The sequence below is a fragment of the Danio rerio genome, chromosome 12 (genome assembly GCF_052040795.2).
Source record: "Danio rerio strain M-AB ecotype USA chromosome 12, GRCz13ab, whole genome shotgun sequence".
Classification (NCBI taxonomy): domain Eukaryota; kingdom Metazoa; phylum Chordata; class Actinopteri; order Cypriniformes; family Danionidae; genus Danio; species Danio rerio.
Window position 1 is genome coordinate 14,292,064 of NC_141032.1, and position 22,311 is coordinate 14,314,374.

General features: G+C 38.7%; 1 protein-coding gene and 1 long non-coding RNA gene across 2 annotated transcripts in view; one reads left to right on the forward strand and one right to left on the reverse strand.

The window, feature by feature from the left end:
* The first annotated feature begins 774 nt into the window (after positions 1 to 774).
* Positions 775 to 9,413, forward strand: LOC147834416 (uncharacterized). The gene is made up of 2 exons (XR_015503974.1): positions 775 to 2,609; positions 7,825 to 9,413. It is a non-coding gene; the product is annotated as an uncharacterized LOC147834416 (long non-coding RNA).
* Positions 9,414 to 14,335: 4,922 nt separating this feature from the next.
* The window catches only part of stat5b (signal transducer and activator of transcription 5b), a gene marked incomplete in the record, with an annotated part of 62,556 nt that continues 54,580 nt past the window's right edge, over positions 14,336 to 22,311 (reverse strand). Inside the window, 3 exon segments of the mRNA NM_001003984.2 lie at positions 14,336 to 15,501; positions 15,604 to 15,708; positions 22,177 to 22,234. Of these exon segments, the coding sequence (NP_001003984.2) occupies positions 15,378 to 15,501; positions 15,604 to 15,708; positions 22,177 to 22,234 (287 nt within the window).

Sequence of the window (22,311 nt, forward strand, 5' to 3'; positions counted from 1 at the left end):
TTCTGGATTTAGAGCCTGTCTGTATGGTACTGTTGGGATTCAGAACCATAATTGCAGTATTTCTTAAAAGAACTATAAATTAAGGTTGAAGTCTCCAAGTGTCCATAAGTAGATTTTTCATGCCTTCATTCCAAAGGGCCAGTAAGTGGTCAGTTTTGAGCACTTCAGTTTGGAACAACACTTCAACTTAGCGACAATGATTTTTTTCAATCTGAATAGGGTGATGTATCCTGTTTGGAATACACTGCGTGATCCATAGACATATTTATTGAAAGAAGTCAGTGCAGAAAAGGTGATAACAGCTAAGATGATCTTGTAAATAATCATGTATATTGATAACTTAATGAAGAAGAAAAGAAAAGAAAAGAAAGACTAAAATAAGTGAATAATATAACCACAATGTATGTACTTATCTTTTTGAAAATACAAACATTAGGCTATATATATATATATATATATATATATATATATATATATATATATATATATATATATATATATACACTTTTATTTAAAAAACAAATGTTACATACATATTGTTTGCTATGGAATGCAAAAACTTTGAAGCTCAATATCTCAAAATCATTCAGAACACAGATGGAACTTTATCTGTCATCGATCACTGTTTTAAGAGCAGCAAATATTAACTTGACGTCTAGTTGATCATTTGGAAAAATGCAAGTAGGCAGATTTTTCCGATGTATCATCTGTTGAACTGCATCACAACCATTAAAAATACAGCTGAAGACCTATTGGAACCCACATGGACCCACGATTCTCACAGAATTCATTCAAGTTTGGTCAAGGAAAAAATCATGGTTTAGGTTTACATTCAGCATAGGGGCATGCGAGAGACCTGCAGAGTGGATGGCAACATCAACAGCCTGAGGTATCAAGAACCACAGGAGAGGGCAAATTCTTCAGCAGGAGAGTGCTCTTTCTCATACTTCAGCCTCCATATCAAAGTTCCTTAAAGCAAAGCAGGTCAAGGTGCTCCAAGATCGACTAGCCCAGTCACCAGACATGAACATTATTGCGCATGTCTGGGGAAAGATCAAAGAAGAGGCATTGAAGATAAATCCAAATAATCTTGATGAATTCTGGGAGTCCTGCAAGAATGCCTTCTTTGCCATAGCAGACAAGCTCATGTAAGTCTTAATTCTGTTTCCACTGCACCATGACTTTATATTCTATACTGTACATTATTTCCATTTAGTGACAATACTTTTATCTAAGTCTAAGCAAAGTCAGACCTTACTTTCCTAATTAAATAATTAAAAATCAAGGCATGAACATTTTATTTTGGTAAGAGGCCTTTGCCTTTCATATAAGCCAGTTCTGATAACAAATGATCAACTAGATGTCAACTTATTAATTTTTGTTCTTAAAGCTTGGATAGGCAACATGACTTTTCTCAGGTAGTCTCTCTCTATGTATGTATGTATGTGTGTGTGTGTGTGTGTGTGTGTGTGTGTGTGTGTGTGTGTGTGTGTGTGTGTGTGTTATTTTGTAAGTCCCTTTGCATAACCTGTATACATTTCAATTATTAAATTAATAATTTGATTCTTGATTCAATTTTAACTGGCACTCTTGAAGCAGTATACGACTATGGCAAAAGATATTTGCCTAAAAAATAAAAATAAAATCTTGGGTGCTCAGTATCCTTATATTCACATAATGCATGTGATCATACAATTCTGACAGAAAAGTGCAAAAAAAGAGCCATTATTCAAAAATTGTCATTACCCTACATCAGTGGTTCTCAAGCATGTTCATTTCACTTTATGTTTTCAGTCTTTGGTAGTGAATTAAGCTGACTCAGTCACAGTAACAATGTTTCAAGGAATGTGATTGACTGTTCACTTGAATGTCACACCTTCATTCATGTATGCGCTACATGAACTCAGGATCAAAGCAGTTGCCTGAGAAGGTTAATGATCAGTGATCATACAACAAATCCTGATAGGACTGGTTTGAATTTACTCTAAACAGATCCTTTAATTATGAGTTGGCCAAGCTAAGGGATAGGCCTATGGCTACAAAGCCCCAACAGAACCATATTCAATAGACATGGGTTTGCCTACATAGACAATTACAAGGTGGCCAACTCCATCAAAGCTTGTAGACTTCCACCTCTGAAAAAGGGCAGTCACGAATACTAACAGACCCCATGTGATGCTTAAGCACTGGTCATGTATTAAATAACATTTAATGTTAGCTTTACTTGATATTACAATGACTTTGCAAAATATGTTTGCTTCAAGAAGCAAAAATGCCACATTTTGAGCCAGGGCTGCTAAAACAATGACTAGTCTGCTAAAATCTTCTTCAGGCATTTTATGAACCAATGTTGTACGATATACCAATTTTTAAAAAGTATCGCGATACCCTGGCTCTTAAAACGATATGATTACACATTTTTTTAGTACCAGTGCTTTTGAGTGACAGCTGTAGTTGCGAGTGCTCATCAATAGAGGTGACTGATCGTGTTGGCCTTGATATCTAAGATACAGCAAAGCAAACATATTTGAATTATAGAAAATATGTTATGAAGTGAATTTTTTTATTTAAAAAATATAAAAAAAATCGGCATACATAGATTGAGCTGTGTAGTTGTTGTGATGAGTCAGAAGGCATTGAATCCATTTGCAAGCTTTATTAAGAGCACACATACAAACAAACACAACGGGGCAATCCAGGAGACAGAACGTGGGACAGGCAAAAGTTCAAAGGCAGGCAGATATCTTACTGGTCAGAATAACAGGCTGGAGATCAGGGGCAGGCAGATGTCTTTCGTAATCGTAGAACAAGCACAGGGTCAGAAACACAGATCAGTCCGAAGCAGGGAGTATGGAACGCTCAGAAATGACAGCCAGGCAAATCAAGACTTCGCAACGAACCGGAGCGTGAGTGTGGTATATATACACAAGAGCTGATGAGTTGCACCTGGACCGTAATCAGTGCCAGGTAGCAGGGCTTATGGGATTTTGAGTCCGTGAGTCGAATCAGAATTCTGGCGATGGTTCCCTCTGGTGGTGCACAAGAGGGTTGGCATCGCCCTCATTTACAACAGAACCCCCCTCCTGCGAGCGGCTCCTGAAGCGAGAAGGCACCTGACGCCGGGGTCTACCGCGCTGTCGGGGGGCTGGTTTCTCTGGGAACCTTTGATGAAACTCTTCCGTGAGAGTTGGGTCTAGAATATCTCTAGCATTCACCCAGGACCGTTCCTCTGGACCGTACCCTTCCCAGTCCACCAGATATTGGAGGGCGCCACCCCGACGTCGAGAGTCCAGCACTTCTCGAACGAGGTAAGCTTCCTCGCCCTCGATCATGACAGGTGGAGGGGTCCTGGTTTCCGATTCCTCCTCAACCGCCTCCTCTCGTGGACCACCAGCGGGTTTGAGTAATGACATGTGGAAAGTAGGAGAAATACGATAATGATTAGGCAAGGCTAAGCGAAAAGACACTGGAGTAATCTGGCGTACAATTTTGAATGGCCCTACATACCTGGGACTGAGTTTGCGGCAGGGCAATCTCAGACGAAGGTCTCGTGTCGACAACCACACCCACTGCCCCGGTTGATACGTGGGTCCCTGGCGTCGGTGACGGTTCGCCTGAATCTCTCTCCTCCTGACTGCCCTCATGAGATGTCTGTGAGCCTGGTTCCAGACATCCTCACTCCGCTGCAGCCAATCCGTGACAGCAGGTAACTCAGTGGGTTCTCCGGACCATGGAAACAGGGGTGGTTGGTAGCCAAGAATACATTTGAATGGCGTAATACCCGTGGCTGGCTTTATTAATGAATTTTGTGCATATTCTGCCCACATCAGATAGCGACTGCAGTCGTGCTGTTGCTGATGACAGTAGGAACGTAGAAATCGAATGACTTCTTGATTCATATGTTCAGTTTGGCCGTTGGATTGAGGATGGTACCCTGAGGTGAGACTAACATTAATATTTAGATTTTTACAGAGAGCGGACCATACCCGGGAAGTGAATTGGGATCCCCTGTCTGAGACGATATCATCAGGTAAGCCAAACATTCGAAATACATGATTGCACAGGGCTTCTGCGGTTTCAAAGGCAGAGGGCAATTTGGGCAACGGTATTAGGCGACAAGCCTTGGAGAAACGATCAACCACCGTGAGAATGACTGTGTTGTTCTGGGAAACAGGGAGATCCGTAATGAAGTCCACCGCTATATGGGACCAGGGCCGTTGCGGAACCGGTAGCGGTTGTAACAGGCCAGCAGGGGTTTGGTGAGATGCCTTCGTGCTTTGGCAAATTTTACATTTCTGAACATAATTAATTACATCCTTCGTGAGGGACGGCCACCAGAAACGGGCTTTGACTAACTCCAAAGTTGCAGTGATGCCTGGATGCCCCGAACTGGGAGTGTCATGAATATGGGTCAGTAATCTGGTACGTATGTTATTGGGTACAAAAATCAGGTGATTCGGACAGTCTACTGGAGGGTTGTTTTCTCGGTTGGCCTCTTGGATCTCGGTAAGTATGTCCCACTGTACTGGAGCCACTAGTAAGTTCGTAGGAATAATGGTTTCATCACTAATTGGGGTTTTATCCTCTGATAGCCTGGATAGTGCATCTGCCTTACTGTTTTTACTCCCTGGTCTATAGGTGACAATGAAGTCGAATCTGGTGAAGAACAAAGCCCAACGAGCTTGTCTGGGATTTAGACGTTTGGCTGAGAGAAGATATTCCAGATTCTTGTGGTCAGTTAATATGGTGAATTGCTGACTAGCCCCCTCCAGCCAGTGTCTCCATTCTTCCAGGGCTAATTTCATTGCCAGTAATTCGCGATTTCCCACATCATAGTTTCGTTCTGCGCTGGTCAATTTACGGGAGAAGAAGGCACATGGATACATTTTGGATGGTTGACCCTGACGTTGAGATAACACAGCACCGACTCCTGTGTTGGATGCATCCACTTCCACAATGAAAGGTAGGTCTGGGTTGGGATGACGGAGAATAGGAGCTGTGGTGAATTGAGTCTTCAGATCGCTAAATGCTTGGCGTGCTTCAGAGGACCAGGATAGTTTGTGGGAATTTCGTTTGGTCATGGCTGTTAATGGTGCGGCTATTGAACTAAAGCCTCTGATAAACCGTCTATAGAAGTTGGCAAAACCTAGAAATCGCTGCAACTCCTTGAGATTCTGGGGTAACGGCCATCGTTGAACTGCCTGTACCTTCGTATCATCCATGGTAATCCCTTCTGCACTGATGACGTATCCCAAAAAGGCGATCTGTGTCTGGTGAAATTCACACTTCTCTAATTTGGCGTACAGACGATGTTGAATCATGCGTTGCAACACCATACGTACATGTTCAACATGTTCCTTCATCGTGTTTGAATATATGAGGATGTCGTCGATGTAAATGATGACCCAGCGATCCAGCATATCCCGAAAGACATCGTTCATAAAAGATTGGAACACGGATGGACAGTTTGACAGGCCGAAGGGCATTACCGTGTACTCATAGTGCCCCCTAGTGGTGGAAAACGCGGTCTTCCACTCGTCACCAGCACGGATTCTGACAAGGTTATATGCACTGCGAAGATCAAGCTTGGTATAATATCTAGCCTTTCTTAACTGTTCCAGGGCAGGAGGTACGAGGGGTAATGGATAGCGGAATTTTACGGTGATTTCATTGAGCCCTCGGTAATCAATACAGGGACGTAAACTGCCATCTTTCTTCTTTACAAAGAAGAATCCAGCTGAAGCAGGAGATGTAGAAGGTCGGATGAAACCCTTGGCCAATTCCTCGTCGATATATTCAGACATTGCCTTGTGCTCAGGTTGTGACAGAGGGAATATTCGACCCGTTGGAGGACTTGAACCTGGAATTAACTCAATAGCACAATCACTTGGTCGATGTGGGGGAAGTTGAGTAGCTTTTTGTTTGCTAAAAGCTTCATGTAAGTCATGGTACTCAATGGGGATTAGTTCATCAACGAGTTCAGGTAACACATTGGTGGTTCGTAATGGAATTTTGTGAATGGGCTGGATGCACTGTTTCATGCATGACTCACTCCACTGCAATATCTGTCCGTCCCTCCAGGAGATATGAGGATCATGTCGCCTTAACCAGGGCAGTCCCAACACCAGTGGATGATTAACTGAATCAATAATGTAGAATTGCATTTCTTCAATGTGTAGAACACCAACTTGTAACTGTAGCTTATTCGTAATCATACGGATGCGTCTCTCACCCACAGGACGACCGTCTAGTGCTTCCACTGCAAGACAGGAATCATATGAGCTGAGAGATAGTTCGTGACATAAAGCAAATTTCTTAGATATAAAGTTTCCGGCAGATCCAGAGTCGACAAGAGCCGTAGTATTAATCATTCTTTTATCAAATTTAATAATCACAGGAATCAGTACACTGAAAAGTGCAGGAACATGGGAAGGACTCACCGATTGAACTGGTGTCTGAGGTCGTACGCTGCAGGTGGATTTCCTGTGCCCTGATTAACCGCAGTACAGGCATAGATGATTTTGCAATCGATGCATTCTTTCTTCATGGGTGAGACGGGTGAAACCCAGTTGCATGGGTTCATCAGGGGGCGTGTCACTTGAAACATGGAGCTGTGTGCGAGGATTTCTACGGCTGCGAATCAGATGATCAAGACGGATGGTAAGTTCAATGAGTTCGTTCAATTTCTTTCCTTCGTCACGGCAAGCCAATTCAGATTGTAGATTGGTATTCAGACCCCGTCTGAATAGTGTCTTCAGTGTATCCTCAACCCAGTTAGTTTGAGCGGCGAGAGTGCGAAATGACAGGGCGTATTCTGCAGCTGTGTTACGCCCCTGTGTAAGAGAAAGTAACTGCTCACCGGGGCTTCTCCCATCTGCTGGGTGCTCGAACACTTCCCGAAATTGCTTGAGAAAAGTTTCAAATGTGGGATAGTTACATTCCTCCTCCTTCCATATCGCTGTAGCCCATTCCAGCGCTTTCCCCGTTAACAGGTTGCATACAAAAGCCACCCGACTAGAATCAGTGGGATATAATGCAGGTTGTTGGTTAACAAATAGTTTGCATTGCAATAAGAAGCCTTTGCAGCGAGAAGGTGACCCATCAAACTTTTCAGGAAAAGCTAATCGGGGACTTACGGTAGCCGGAGCATTGGAGACATGCGTTGGTTGAGAAGCTGTCATGGTAGCAGGCGGGGTAACTGCAGGATTCGGATGACGGAGTTGCTGCATAGCTCTCACCAGTTCCTCCGTGAGAGAAGTTAGATGGGTGAGTTGTTGATGATGGGTGGCTAACTGAGTGGCTTGAGCGGAAAGTTCAGTCGAGACTTGTGCTAAAGCTGCTGGATTCTGTAGTGGCGAAGTCTTCTGTTGTGATGAGTCAGAAGGCATTGAATCCATTTGCAAGCTTTATTAAGAGCACACATACAAACAAACACAACGGGGCAATCCAGGAGACAGAACGTGGGACAGGCAAAAGTTCAAAGGCAGGCAGATATCTTACTGGTCAGAATAACAGGCTGGAGATCAGGGGCAGGCAGATGTCTTTCGTAATCGTAGAACAAGCACAGGGTCAGAAACACAGATCAGTCCGAAGCAGGGAGTATGGAACGCTCAGAAATGACAGCCAGGCAAATCAAGACTTTGCAACGAACCGGAGCGTGAGTGTGGTATATATACACAAGAGCTGATGAGTTGCACCTGGACCGTAATCAGTGCCAGGTAGCAGGGCTTATGGGATTTTGAGTCCGTGAGTCGAATCAGAATTCTGGCGATGGTTCCCTCTGGTGGTGCACAAGAGGGTTGGCATCGCCCTCATTTACAACAGTAGTACTCACCCTTACATTTCCCATTTAAATTTTGTATTGAAAATGGGATTTTTTAATCAATTTTCTTTTAGTCTAAAATTGTCATATGTTGTGACAAATTTATTTGAAATAAAATGAAAATTAATACTCCCATGGTGGCTTCAACATAAATCTTTACAATTAGATTAAAAAAATTGTTTTTGTGCATAAATTTCTTATGAGATTGTGTGTAAATCATGTCACAACAGTGATATGCTGGGAAATATTCTCCTATCAGTATGGTCACACAACTTGACAGTCACACCACATGACAAATGTAAGTAGAGGTCTGTAAACACCATCTAAAGCTATGGGATGATTTCCTCAACAGAGAGAAAATATTTTCAACACAATTCTAAGCATAATAGTTTAAATAACTAATTTCTAATAACTGATTTATTTTATCTTTGCCATGATGACAGTAAATAATATTTGACTAGATATTTTTAAGACATTTCTATACAGCTTAAAGGGACATTTAAACGCTTACCTAGGTTAACTAGGCAGGTTAGGGTAGGCAAGTTATTGTATAACGATGGTTTGTTCTGTAGACTATTGAAAAAAAATATATGGGTTAAAGGGGCTAATAACTTTGACCCTAAAATGGTGTTTAAAGAATTAAAAACTGCTTTTATTCTAGCTAAAATAAAAAAAAGACTTTCTCCAGAAGAAACAATATTATCAGACATACTGTGAAAATTTCCTTGCTGTTAAACATCATTTGGAAAATATTAAAATGAATCAAAGCAAATCAAAGGGGGGCTTATAGTTCTGACTTCAACAGTATGTAATTATAAATGCATATAACAGGATCACTGTGTCATGAACAGTGAGGACCAAGCAACATATCTAGGTTCTTAAAGAACCAAACCAAAAACATTATGTGCACTTTAGTCTATAGTTTAAACAAAGCTGCAACTATTATATTCCTGTTAACACAGCTCAACTGGATTGCTGACAAAGTAGTTATTTCTATATTTGTTTTACTTTTTAAAAATGATTCTACTCTGTTTATTCTGACAGCACACACTTTATTAACTGTTTATTAACAAATAATATTTTAAAAGTAAACAATTATGGTGTAGTATAGATGTAGTATCGGTAACGTGATATTTAATTTAGGTATTGTAGTCAAAATTTTGGTATTGTGCAACACTAAGAAGAACCAGAAGTCGTTTGTCATTTTTACATGGCTCAATGAATATTTCATCAAGTGGAGAATTCTGGTATTCATATATTTCTAAATAATGACTCTTATAATGATGACTGATCCATGGCACCTGTTTGCTATCTTCCAACCCTTATTGCAGAACACAATTTCAGAAAAGAAAATCAGTTTTGTTATCTTTATTTGTTAGGTAGCCATATAAGAGAGTTAACATATAGCCAGCCAATTATACACATATATATATATATAAAAAAATACAGGACAACTCCTGCACTTAGTGATGGGTCCTGATCACCCTGTGGGAGTTTCCTGACCGGACATTATCCCTTACGTACAGAACATAATAACATGTTATTTCCAACACAAAGAAAATACAAAAAAAAAAAAAAAAATTGTTCAAAAGAGCAAGATTTAAAGAAAAAAAATAAAGACAAACCATCAAATTAGTTTCACATTAAAAACAAGTTACAGTTGCGCTATAGTCAATTCAAACACAACTTATTTGCAACACAACATTATATATTTCTAGATTGTGTTAGATCTTTTAATCAGTATATTTATATATGTATTTATGTATATATGTATTTCTTTTATATAATTCTGTCTGCATAGGTTCTGTAAAGACATCTCTTTGATGTGTACTTTCCTGAGGCCTCTTCGAGGGAAAGTGACTATATCCTGACTGACAAGAAGAAATAGTTGTTTTTAATTGTTACATTAGGTGTTTGTTTTGCATTTTTTTAAACTATTACTGCCCTTTGAAGAAAATATTTCTGATTAACAGACACTGACTTTCATTAATTTAAATTCAATTTCATAACACAGGCAAGAAGGCAAAAGAATGACATATTTGATTTTATAAATAAGTCTTGATATCTTCTGAAATTTTGCCAATGAGAAATAAATAAATATTCAGAGTTTATTTAACTGGGAAAAATATGCTCTGCAGCTTCAAATTAATTTAAGATCTAAATATCTAAGGGCATTTAAGAATGTTCAGACATAAGCAAGTTAAAAATACACTTTGGTATAACTACTGGACAAACCTCAGCTGTTTAAGGCACAGGAAGTAAATAGGACCATGGCTCAGCTATAATTGGGTAACCAGGATCAAAATCTGTTATTTAAAAAAAAAAAAAGATGCAGAACAGATCAGACACTAATAATAATAGATTTTAACTGATTGTCAATTTTCATATTAATAAAAACAAATAGATTTTCATTCATTTGACCAATGTAACATGTTTATCAGAGAACATTATGTTTGACTCACATGTGCAAATAATGCTGTCAAAATAAACTTTAAGGGGTGGTCCACTATAATATCTTATTTTAAAATTTAGTTCATGTGTATGTAGCTTTGTGAACATAAACAACATCTCTGAATGTAAGATGCTTAAAGTTCAATGCAAAGAGAGACATTGGCTTTTATAGAGTTAGCTTAGCAAAACCTACAGCGAACAAAGTCTGGGGACCACAAAAAATTACACCAGAGTTAGTGAGATCACAAATGCTTCAGGTTACGAATATTCTCCACAAACATAATCCCCGTGCATCAATGGGGTGTGGCCAGAGACGCTGTAATGTTATAACAGAGCAAGCTAAAATGCTGTCCAACGTTGCTATTTCCACAGAGCTTCTTCTGTTTCTGTATTTGGGCTTTCAAAGGACACGACACAAGGAGATAAGTGCTTACAATTTAATTTTAATTATGTTCCAGAGAATTATAAAAAATCTATAGCTAGTATTTGAAAAAGGACAGCTTTTAGCTTTTCAGTATAGACGAAACTGTGGATTGTGAGCCACAGCTTGTTGGTATTTTTATTTGTTCAATTTAATCTGTTACATGCACAGTTTTTAGCGTTAACGGTATGTCGTAGCGAAGACTTAAACAAGGATGTAAAAAACGGGAAATTGCTGTTTGTCACCGCTAACAATTTAGCTATAAATTTATATTCATACAGCAAACCGCTGTAAACGCTCACAATCTTCACCAGTGCTGCAGTGTCTCTCTATGCAGCCGCTTTCCCTGCGTTCTACATCTCAAATAACGAAGTCACAAAAGGTATGAGAATGTTTCATATTACTTACACATGCTTATTATGAATACATGTGAAAGACACTTGTCAGATTTTATTTTAGAGAGCAGGCGTGACGTTCAGCTGTGTACTCTGTGTCATTTTCTGTTTGATTCAGGCACAAACTGATATAGCTAACATCTACTCAGACTAACAGTGTTTGTTTACACAGAGCAAAAGCACATGCTTGTAGGGGCGTGACACTTTTCCTGACCGGTGAATCACTGCACATTGTGTTAGCTGACCAACCAGAGCCTCTCGAGGGCGGGCCTTTCTGAGGAACTAGGAAACATAACAGTTGTTTTCATGTTAACTGAGTAGCAGCGCATAATCAAAGTATATAAAAAATAACGTGATTTTTTTTACAAATGAAGCATGAGCACACATTGCTTTGCATCTAATAAACACAACCAAGCCTTAAAAATACACTCTGGACCACCCCTTTAAGAAAAAAAGTCTTCAAAAAAAGCTACCAGCTTAAACTTTAACCAAGAAGCTAATTTAAGATTCAAATAAAAATAAAAAGTTATTGAAACAATTTGTATTCCTCAATTGGTTTGCAATATATAAATGCAAAGATGACAAAACTTTATGACAGTTGATAAAAATTCAAAGCCAAACTGTGTTAAATGCAACCCATAAGGGGCAATACAACTAAGCCTGCGTTTATACTGCAAGTCTTAATGCACAGATCTGATCTTTTGACTGTATGCAATACTTTTAACATTCTGCATTAATCTGAAAGCTGTGGATATCCATGCTGCAAACTTTGACCGAAAGGATTTAAAAGTGAAAAAAGTTTGCATCTGCAGTTTGTATATATCTAGAATTGAAATTAAGTAGCATGCAAGATTTGCCAACATTTATTTGAATGCATTTGAATAAACTAAAGAGGCAGAAAGTGAGAGACCGATTGTGTGTGAACGTGCATGTGTGAAACTGTAGGCAAGTGCATCGCCCTAGCATTATGGTGGCTGTTTATTAAGACAGGTCAGATATCCAGATACTGGATATGTATCTGATTTAAAACCAAATAGATGTGATAAAATTTGATTTTTGATTTTTTTTTGTTTTCATGTTTGCCAAAAAAACCTAAATCTGAAAAAAAATCTGAACTTTTTCTCAGACAAAATGCAGCATAAATATGTATGTTAACCGTTGATAGTGTGCTTCCAGACAAATGAGAATATGTTAAATTTTAGTAGCTAATAAGAAAGATATGTCAGTCTCTAGTGTGCCTCTTGAGGCCAGAGGTGTGAAGTTTACTAGAACAACTGACAACATCCAACGCTAGGAGTTTAAAGGAAAAAAAAGCAAAGCCAGCATTATGTTATTGTGAAACAGACAGACAGAGGTAGAAACAGAAGCAAGTCACAACATATCAGAATTAGGCTACAACACAACACTCCTGAATATCGGAAAAAAAACATTCAGAGTAGCATTTTTAGGATCTATCCACACAGTTTAATGTGCTACTTTTCCACTGTGAGCATTATTTGATGTTAACATGGCAGAGGAGACTCTTTTAAAAAAAGATTCATGCTGTCTTTCACATTTTAGAAGGAATGACTCATTATGTGTGAATAGCTCTTTAACACATTTTTGTGACTGAAAAACTGCACCACGGAGTATTTCTGCTGTTAGATAATGCCATCAGGTTTGATTTTAGCACACTTCTGAAGAGGGATGAGACAAGCGATTGTAAACTGATTGTCTAACTGAATTGTAATAATAATGTAAGCAAAGTGCCAGTTTTCATGAAAAAGGTGTACAAGTAAAGTTACAATGCTCACCCAGGATTTCCATTGCAGTTTAGTACAAAAATGGGAGGGATTACAGTGCTTCCCACAGGCAAAGACTATAGAATGCATAAGACATGTTACTCGCATCGTTTTGAATGGGGAAAAGTGTAACAGTCAATATGGCAAATAAAGCTCGCCTTCGAGTACAGAAGCCAATCATTGATTGCTATATGGCAAATAAAGCCCGCCTTCTAGTACAGGAGCCAATCCTCGATCGCAATTAACTGACGATACTCTGGGAGAGGGGGTCAGACAAGACGTGACTTTCTGCAGATTTTGTGTAATTCGAACTTTAGACATGAAACTAAAGAAACAGTTGTTGTTTAAAATTATTGATGATTTCATAAATGAAATTCAATCATAAGCTTGGCTGGAATTTTTGGACAATTTGATGTTTCCTTATTCAAACAGAATGTACGAGCATACTCCCCAAAGGTGTTAAAAAATATCCGCCGAGTAAAATGACTTGTCTTAAAGACACTTTGCCACAGGTTTGAAATATACTTGCGATGGTAGCTAGATTAAAAAAACATTTAACCACATCACAAAAATAGTTAACTATATACGAAAAACAAAACCTAATTTAATTTTTAACAATAATTTTAATTGTTATGACATTGTTATACATTGTTATACACAGTTTCTTTTTAATGGAATAAAGTTAAAAAAGACGGTTGAAATAAAAAAAAGAAATCCACATTTTTTCTTACTTTTATGCTTTTCTGGAGCCATGTGCACCCACTGACACATAGATTCTGCTCATCTCTCACTTTCAAGCTTAAAACAATCTTGAATGCCAAATAATTTTAGACAAGTATATAAAATATACAGCAAATGAGAACCAAATGACAAAAAGGGGGAAAAAAACAATATCTCAAAAACTTATAATATTTACAAGATTGAAATGTGTAGATTATTTAAATAACCCTTTAACTGCCTGCTCTACCAAATGGTTGAGAAAGTTTTTTTTTATTGAAGTATTAAAAAGACACGTCTCTGTGGGTCTGCAGAGCACTTGAGGCTGTCTGTGGGAGTGTTGACAGGTCTCGCGCATGCAAAACGAAGACTTTCCACTACTTAATTGATCGCAGATGTTTGGTTATATTGGACGAATATACAAAAAAGGTGTAAAAGGATGATGATAATAATAGTAATAAAAAAAAAGAAGTGCCACTAAATATACTTGGGCAGTCGTTAATACACCTGGGTGGCCTGCCCAAGTAAAGCCTATGTGTGGGAAGCACTAGATTATCACTATAATTGTGTCACCTCTACTGCTGTGAATACCCTAAAATCTTTCCCATCCAGCTCACACTGAATCAGTTCCTTGACTACCAAGAAGTGGCAGCACTGTTCATGTCATTTCTGTAAACTTTTGTCAGGAATCCAGATGAAGAGTAAATTACAGTAATCTATTCTAAAGCAGACAAAGACATGCACAAGCTTTTGCTGCATCTGCAAATTTATATAGCAGGTTTTGTGTCTCGTGTCACAATTCCAATGAGTCTGGAAGTGTGGTGATGAATGATACAGCTCACTTAAAACGTCACCTAAGGTTGTAGTTATAAAGTACTTGGTACTAGGTATGGAACATAGTGGCCCCCAAAATGAGCCATAACAAACCAAACTGCCATGCTGTGGAGAAGCACCTTAAGATTTTTTAAACATTTCTTTTAGCCAATGTTTTTTTATGTGATAGAAAAAAGAAAACAAAGTTCTAGTGGAGGGTGGGAAGGTCTATAAGCTGGGACTTGAACTCAGGATGCGCTATCGATAATGACAATTGTTTACACACTCCTACAAACACAGCTTAAATCAGATTCCAATAATAGAAAGGGAATACATACAATTTTAACAATACAGAATTCACATATGTGGATATTTTAAGAAAATGCTACATTATTTAAGGTTTGAAAATCAACAGGTTACTAACAAAAATGTGGATATAATTAGCCTTAGCCAGTTAGTAGTTAATTAATAAATCCGGTGCACTGGAGCATTTTTGTGTTGTGGCTTGATTCTGTTATGTTTGCTTGTTTTTATTTTCTGAACCACTGGGTCACCATAAAAACGCCACACTGCAGGTATAAAGAAATTGAACTAAAGGTGAACAAATTACACAGAGAGCTCAAATGTCTTTAAAGAGCTAACCGTCTGAATTGATTTAAAGATTTGATCATCATAAAATAGTTATAAGATGCCTATAACAAAAGCAGTAAAAGTTAATAATAGTAGCAAACCAACATTAGACTAGAAAAGCAGCCATTCATATCCAGCTAAATAGAAGTCCACATCATCAGTGTACATGACACTCTACTATGTTTTGCTGGTTAATAGGAAATTACACATCAAACTATTATGAAAAGCAAAGGCAGATAAACATCCACTGATCAGCTAAGACAAACATTTCACATTTCTTAAGATGAAATTATGGAATAGAACCATTGAGTTTGTGTAGTTGGGATGAGAGATCACAAGGTTAAAGGTCACGACTGTTGTCCACTCCACGTGGTTTCCATGGGTTGCCTGAGAAACTCCTCCACCTGTCGGGCCATGTCCATGGTCTCGTCCAGGTCAAATTCTCCCTCTGCGTCTATCATGGTGTCATTCCTTCAGATGTACACATACATCCACAGCAGTCATGCACTGATTTTGTTATATGACATAAATGGCATGGGGGAAAAACAATCAAGAACATTCAATCGAACTTACATTGCTGGATAGATAGTGAAGTTATGGTGTTGATTCACGGTGGGAGATGCTGCATGATCCATAAAAGAATTCCCAGGAGATGGTTCAGGATTGGGTGAGGAAAACCTGAAAAAAAAATGCATGCAATAATATATATATATATATATATATATATATATATATATATATATATATATATATAATTTATGTAAATGAATATATTTTGGATGTAATTATTTATAAAGATAGACAGGCCTACAGAATTATTTTAGAGTATATGAACATGAATGGCAGCTGATGTTTTTGATCTAACAGCCACAAAACTACATGATAAATGCTGTGAGTTTGCGTCAGCATGATGATACATGAGCCACCTTTTTGAGCAATGTTGTGAGGTTATATTACAGGGAGAGATGCTGCTTGGCTCCTTTTATGAAACTGGCAGCAAACATTTTACATAAAAATTGGAAATGGCAGTTAGTTTAATTTATACGGGGTTGCCACAGCAGAATTAACCACCAATTATTCCAGCACTGTGTTTTACACAGTGGATACCCTTAAAGTCAGGGCCGGAGCAAGCTGAACTGCCGCTCTAGACAGAGGACGATCACACCTCAACCCCAATGTGAAAACGAAAGTGACCGGTTATGAAAATGAAGTGAGGTGTCGCGGACCTCTATTCTGCCGCCCTATACGCAGATATAACTGAGGACGCGTGGGTGCTCAGGGAGGTGTCACGCACATAACTGAGAACGCGAGTGGTAAGGGAGGTGTCGCGGATGCCGCCCTCTCTATACTGCCGCCCTAGGTGGCTGCCTAGGTCGCCTCTATGGACGCGCCGGCCCTGCTTCCAAGTAGTGGGAAACACCCATACACACTTACATTCACACACACATTTATACACTACTGCCAATTTAGAGTGCTTTCACATCTGTAGTTTGCTTCGTTTGGTCTGGACCAAGGACAATAATTGATACATTGTTGCATGTTCTGCCGTCTTTGGGTCGTTTTCACACCACACTGCTGGCTTTGGTCTGAACCACTTGAAACGAACCAAAATGCAGTCATCTGACAAAATCCACATCTCTCATTGGCCAGATGTTGTTGAAGATATTTCCTAAACTGCTTACTGATTAGTTAGAATTCACGTGCGGGAAAATGCCAATGAACTCCCGCAAGTAAACAAAACCAGCAGACGCAAAATGTTGCTTTTACTCTGGAGGGACGACAGTGCTGACTGATTGTATGCCTGACTTAGACAGACTATAAATTTCTAGAATAAAGCGCGGCTGCGGCCGGAAAACAGTGTTTTAATGAATCACTCATCACTTCAGGAGGAGACATGAATTAATTTAGCTAAACTGTGACATGGTCATCTTGTGGAAATATTACCAACGATCCATCAGGTAATGTTTTCTCTCTCTCTCTCTCTCTCTCTCTCTCTCTCTCTCTCTCTCTGTGTGTGTGTTAGTAAAGCACTGTCAACAAATATTTTTCCTCCATATCCACTAATGCACAGCGCATCGGCCTACGGCAGCTGGATTAGTCCTGGATTTGGACCTGTTTTAGTACGAATCATATTCTCACCACAAACGAACTGCTCCAACTCTTCAAGCAGGTCTAGGTACGCTTATTTGGTCCGCTTTTGTTGCACACTCGAGTACGATTGCTGCATTCTCACCTGCCCAAACGAACCACACCAAAAGAGAAAACGAACTCTAGTGCGATACAATCGAACTAAATAAGGCAGGTGTGAAAGCACCCTTAGTTACCTATTATTTAACAGGTGCTTTTTATTTTTGTACATTTTTGAGGCTGTACTTCTTTACTTTTACTTAAGTACAAAAGTGTAGTCAGTACTTCTACTTTTACCAAAGTTGTTTTAAACATGAGTATCTGTACTTGGAAGGATGTGTGTACTTTTGCCATTTCTGTATATTACACATTTTATACATGTACTAAATGCTTTGGCAATACAGCATAAAATGTCATGTCAATAAAGAAACTTGACCCTGAACTTGAGAGAAAAAGAGAGCAGCTTTTACCAATGGGTGCACATGTCTCATGAACAGCATAAAAATAAGAGAATAGTGGATTTATTATTTTATTTGAACAGCTTTTTTCAGGAAAAAATAAGTTTCACCCGTTGAAAAGAAAAAGTGTACAACAGTGTCATAATAAATGAAAATATTGTTAAAAATCATATTATTTTTTGCTTGTTGCATGTAGTTAAATATTTGTGCTGTGGGTAAAAGGTGCTTTCAATTGGGCTACTATAGCAAGTATATTTCATACCTGTGGGAAGCACTGATTTGGATGTATATTCATTCATTTTCTTTTTAACTAAGCCCCTTTATTAATCAGGGGTTGCCAAAGCGGAATGAACCACCAACTTATCCAGCATATGTTTTACACAGCGGATGACCTTCCAGTTACAATCCGTCAGGGCCAGCCCAAACCAATTTGGCGCCCTAGGCAAGATTTTAGGTGGCGCCTTGTCACATCACAGTAAATTCCAAAGCTAGTGTACATTTAAGAAACTTATTAGCTTTGTCTTGGACATTTTTTTAATTAAACAAAGCAATTGTACATTCAAAATTCTTAGGAAGCAGTTTTTGCAACTGTGGGAATCAGCAGCACATCTGAGGACAGAAGAGGAATCCCAGTTGTAACATGCACGTCGAAAAAATACGCTGCGCGCATGCATTGTGAAAACGGATATTTTAACTAAACATGCTATGATGCAGAAAGGAGGGATAGGGATGAAAAGTCAGGGAGGTAGGATTAGGCCTAAAATCATTATGAGTCGGTTCTAAAAGACAAGAGACAATTCTCATTCATTCACTCATTTTCTTTTCGGCTTAGCCTCTTTATTTAATCAGGGGTCACCACAGCGGAATGAACCGTCAACTATTCCAGCATATGTTTTACACAGTGGATGCCCTTTCAGCTGCAACCCAGTACTGTGAAACATCCATACACATTCACATTCATACACTACAGCAAATTTAGATTATTCAATTCCCCTATAGCGCATGTCTTTGGACTTGCGGGGGAAACCGGAACACCCAGAGGAAACCCACGCCAACAAGGGGAGAACATGCAAACTCCACACAGAAATGCAAAATTAATTAAATGAATATGCTATTCCTGCAAAGAACTTTAAATGATCCTAGCATATCACTCCAGTTTTGTCTTTGTGTTACAGTTACATTTAGGACAAATTTCTGTTACTTGTTTAGAATATAAATTTTATAATATTAATAATAATAATACCAACAATTATAATAATACTTTTTTATTTAAAATAAATAAAAATATTTTTATATATTTGCTTATAACAAATATTATAAATACATGGGGGATGGGGGGCTTTTGAGAAGAGGCCATGGTTCAGGTCCAATGCAAAAAAAAGTCATGACATCAGAATACAACTATATGCATAATTCTGAATAATTTTAAAATGAAATTATGAGATGATTATGCTATACACATATTCTTGCACTCTGTCATTGACTACATATAAATAGACCATTTTCAAATAAAAAATTTGTCATTATCAGATTCTCTCTTGCATATTCAACATGTAGGGGAGATATACTGCCACTCACAATCAGTAAATGTTTAATTCTAACACAGAAGACTCACACTGTGGACAAAAACATAGTCAATCTCTCCAATGTTCATCAAAATATTACCTGAACATTAATTTTTACACAAACCTCATTCTATCGTCAAAAAGATTATAATATTGCTTGAATTTGTTGCCTTACTAGTCCAGTCATTATCCATTCTGAATGTTGACTGGATTTAAAAATCTCTCTTCATTAAAACCATATTTGTGCTTATATTGACTTTATATAATATGCAACTCCAAGCAACATTATTAAAACATTTTTGCTATTCCATTATTTAATTACACTTTTTCACACTCTAAACTCTCCAAACACTACCCCCCAAAATCAGAAGCTTATCTGGGAACAATTTCTCATACCTAACATGTCCGTCAGTCAGCAGGCATGCTGTGGGCTAAACTGATTTAGAGGTTGCGACGATCGACGCAAAGCTTTAATGGAAACAAAGTAAATGCAGCTATTTTTATAATAATTTAACGTGCTTTCAAGCCAAAATAAAGCGAAAGCACAATTTTCTTGAACAGCTCGTGCAATCATCTTACGAGAACGGGTCTCTATTGATGGTTCTTTCACTTTTCATATAAAAATTAAACATACAGGGTAGAATATGGGAAAATACTTAATGATGATTGCGGGCAAAAACAGGAGATTTGACAGCAATGCTTCATGATAATTATTATTGCCGTCATCAATCCTCGTTCGGACACAGCAAAATAATCATCTTTTTTTTTTCCGTTTTTTTTTTCCTCCACTTTTCTTTCTTTTTTGCCTCCCCTGCGCACCAGACAGTTTGAAACGTTTTGACATGCCAAGCTTGACCCATCAAAAAACTTTCAGGGCAGGGGGGTCTTAGGCGATATTATTATTAGTAGTAGAAGGCTTTGCACTATACAGCTAAAATAATGTGGGCGTATTCCTTTCTGAAGTAATACCATAGTTTTAAAAATAGTGGAAGTAACTATTTTTCATCCCTTATTTCTGGCGCCCCCCTGGATCTACTGCGCCCTTAAGCAGGTCGCACACCAGAAGCGCCGCTTGGCGCCGCGACACAGCGCGTACATGACAGTTTAAAGTATCACACACCAGACGCGCACATTCGAATGATATTTAACATGAAACTAATCAGATGGCGCTCTGTGGCACGGCTGAAAAAGGAACTGCGTCCTGAGCCGTCGCCAGGCGCCGCCAACAGCCACAGACTTGCGGCGCCGGTGTGTGTATCCTGATAGAAACCTATGTTTAGAATTCTAAAATACATGGTGCTGCATGGCGCTGCGCTGCGACCTAGGCTTTATTTGCCTATGCTGCCTATGCCACGGGCTGGCCCTGCAACCCATCACTGGGAAACACCCATACACACTCATTCACACACATACACTATGAACAACTTAGCTTACCTACTTGGGCAAACCATAGCACCCATGCGAACATGGGGAGAACATGCTAAATCCCCACAGAAATGCCAACTGACCCAGCCGACCTTCTTACTGTGGGGCGACAGCGCTACCTACTGCGCCACCATGCTGCCCGGATTGGATGCATACTTGACTTTAAAATTATACTACAACATGACTTATATACAATATGACAACCCATAGTTTTAGGCTTTCATTTTCACTTAACAAAAGTTTTATTCACATAAAAAAGTAGAACTTTAATGACAGAAATGACACATGACAGAAATATGGTAAATCTAGTATGTTTTTTTTTTACAATGCGGGATTTTTGTTAAAATAATTATTTCAGGGCTCGAAATTAATCTTTTTGCATGGCAGCACCGGTGCTCCTAACTTTAAAAATTTAGGCGCATCAGCCAAAATTTAGTCTCACCCACCAATTATGAGCACCGTTACTACAAGTTTTAAACAAACATATTTATTGTATTTGAAATCAACACTAATCAAACTAACAAGCAAAAATAAATCATATATATATGCAAGCGTGAGGAAAATATGTTTTAACGAAATTCCGTTATCACAAGAAAATAAATTTTTATAACAGTACTGAGTGACCAAAGCACACACGGAGTGCTCACCGGCCCTGCATGCACTGCTTGAATTAATCTGTTAACAGTATAACTGTGCTGTTCTCACAATTGCTGTCTGATATTGCACTGATGCTTTTGACACATACTGTAAGTTACCTTATTTTATGCATACATGTTAATAGCAATACCGGTCTTTTTAGGTGTAGAGATAATAGTTTACTTAGTGCAAGCCCATTTGCGATGGTGTACGTGGTGTTAAATTTGACATATAGCTGCCACTTGCACGGCTGACAGCATCTGGCGATTATCTGAAGGATTAAACAAAAGCTCTCGTGCTAGATGTGGCAAACAGTTACCCGAAAACTCAATCCCACAGACTTTTAATAGCGGACATAAAGCCAATGGAAGTCTTTTACTCTTAAAAAAGTGTAGATGGTGGTTAACATTCAGCACATGATCACTAGTAAGCTGTGGCATTATTTGTAACTTTAGATGCCATGGTTTCTAAAACTAAATCTGCCAGAAGGCGCTGACAGAGTGATTGACAGCTGATATAAACCAATCGTTCGCGTTCAGTGCTAGAGCAGTGGTGGGCCAATAAGAAGAGCACAAAGGCGGGGCAAGCATTAAGGAATTGGATTTGTTTACTGCAGCAAGTTGACATGACAACTGTTTTAAACCATTCCCCGAGCGCTGCGTTTCGCGTTCCAAGTGCAGACAAAGAGCTTAGAGATGCATTCTGCGAGTATGTCTCCCGAATCCGCGCATGTGGTGAACATTTTGCAGTAAAAACTGGTCGTACACAACAATTGTAAGCACTCACAGAAATGCTCCTAAATATATTTTAAGGTCGCATAGTTAAAATTTCGGGCGCATATGTGACCAAAATGGTCGCATTTCGAGCCCTGTATTTGTTTGTGTTTTTGATTTGTATAAAAAAAATAAATAAATAAAATCACAAAAGATACTCACTCAACCTTTACCACCTGCTTGATCTCTGGTTTGACATATCCATCCCCCACTGCTTTAGCTGTAAAAAGAAAATTTACATTATAGACTATTTAATGCAACTCCATTCACAAAACCTAAAAAGTCAGCATTCTTCAT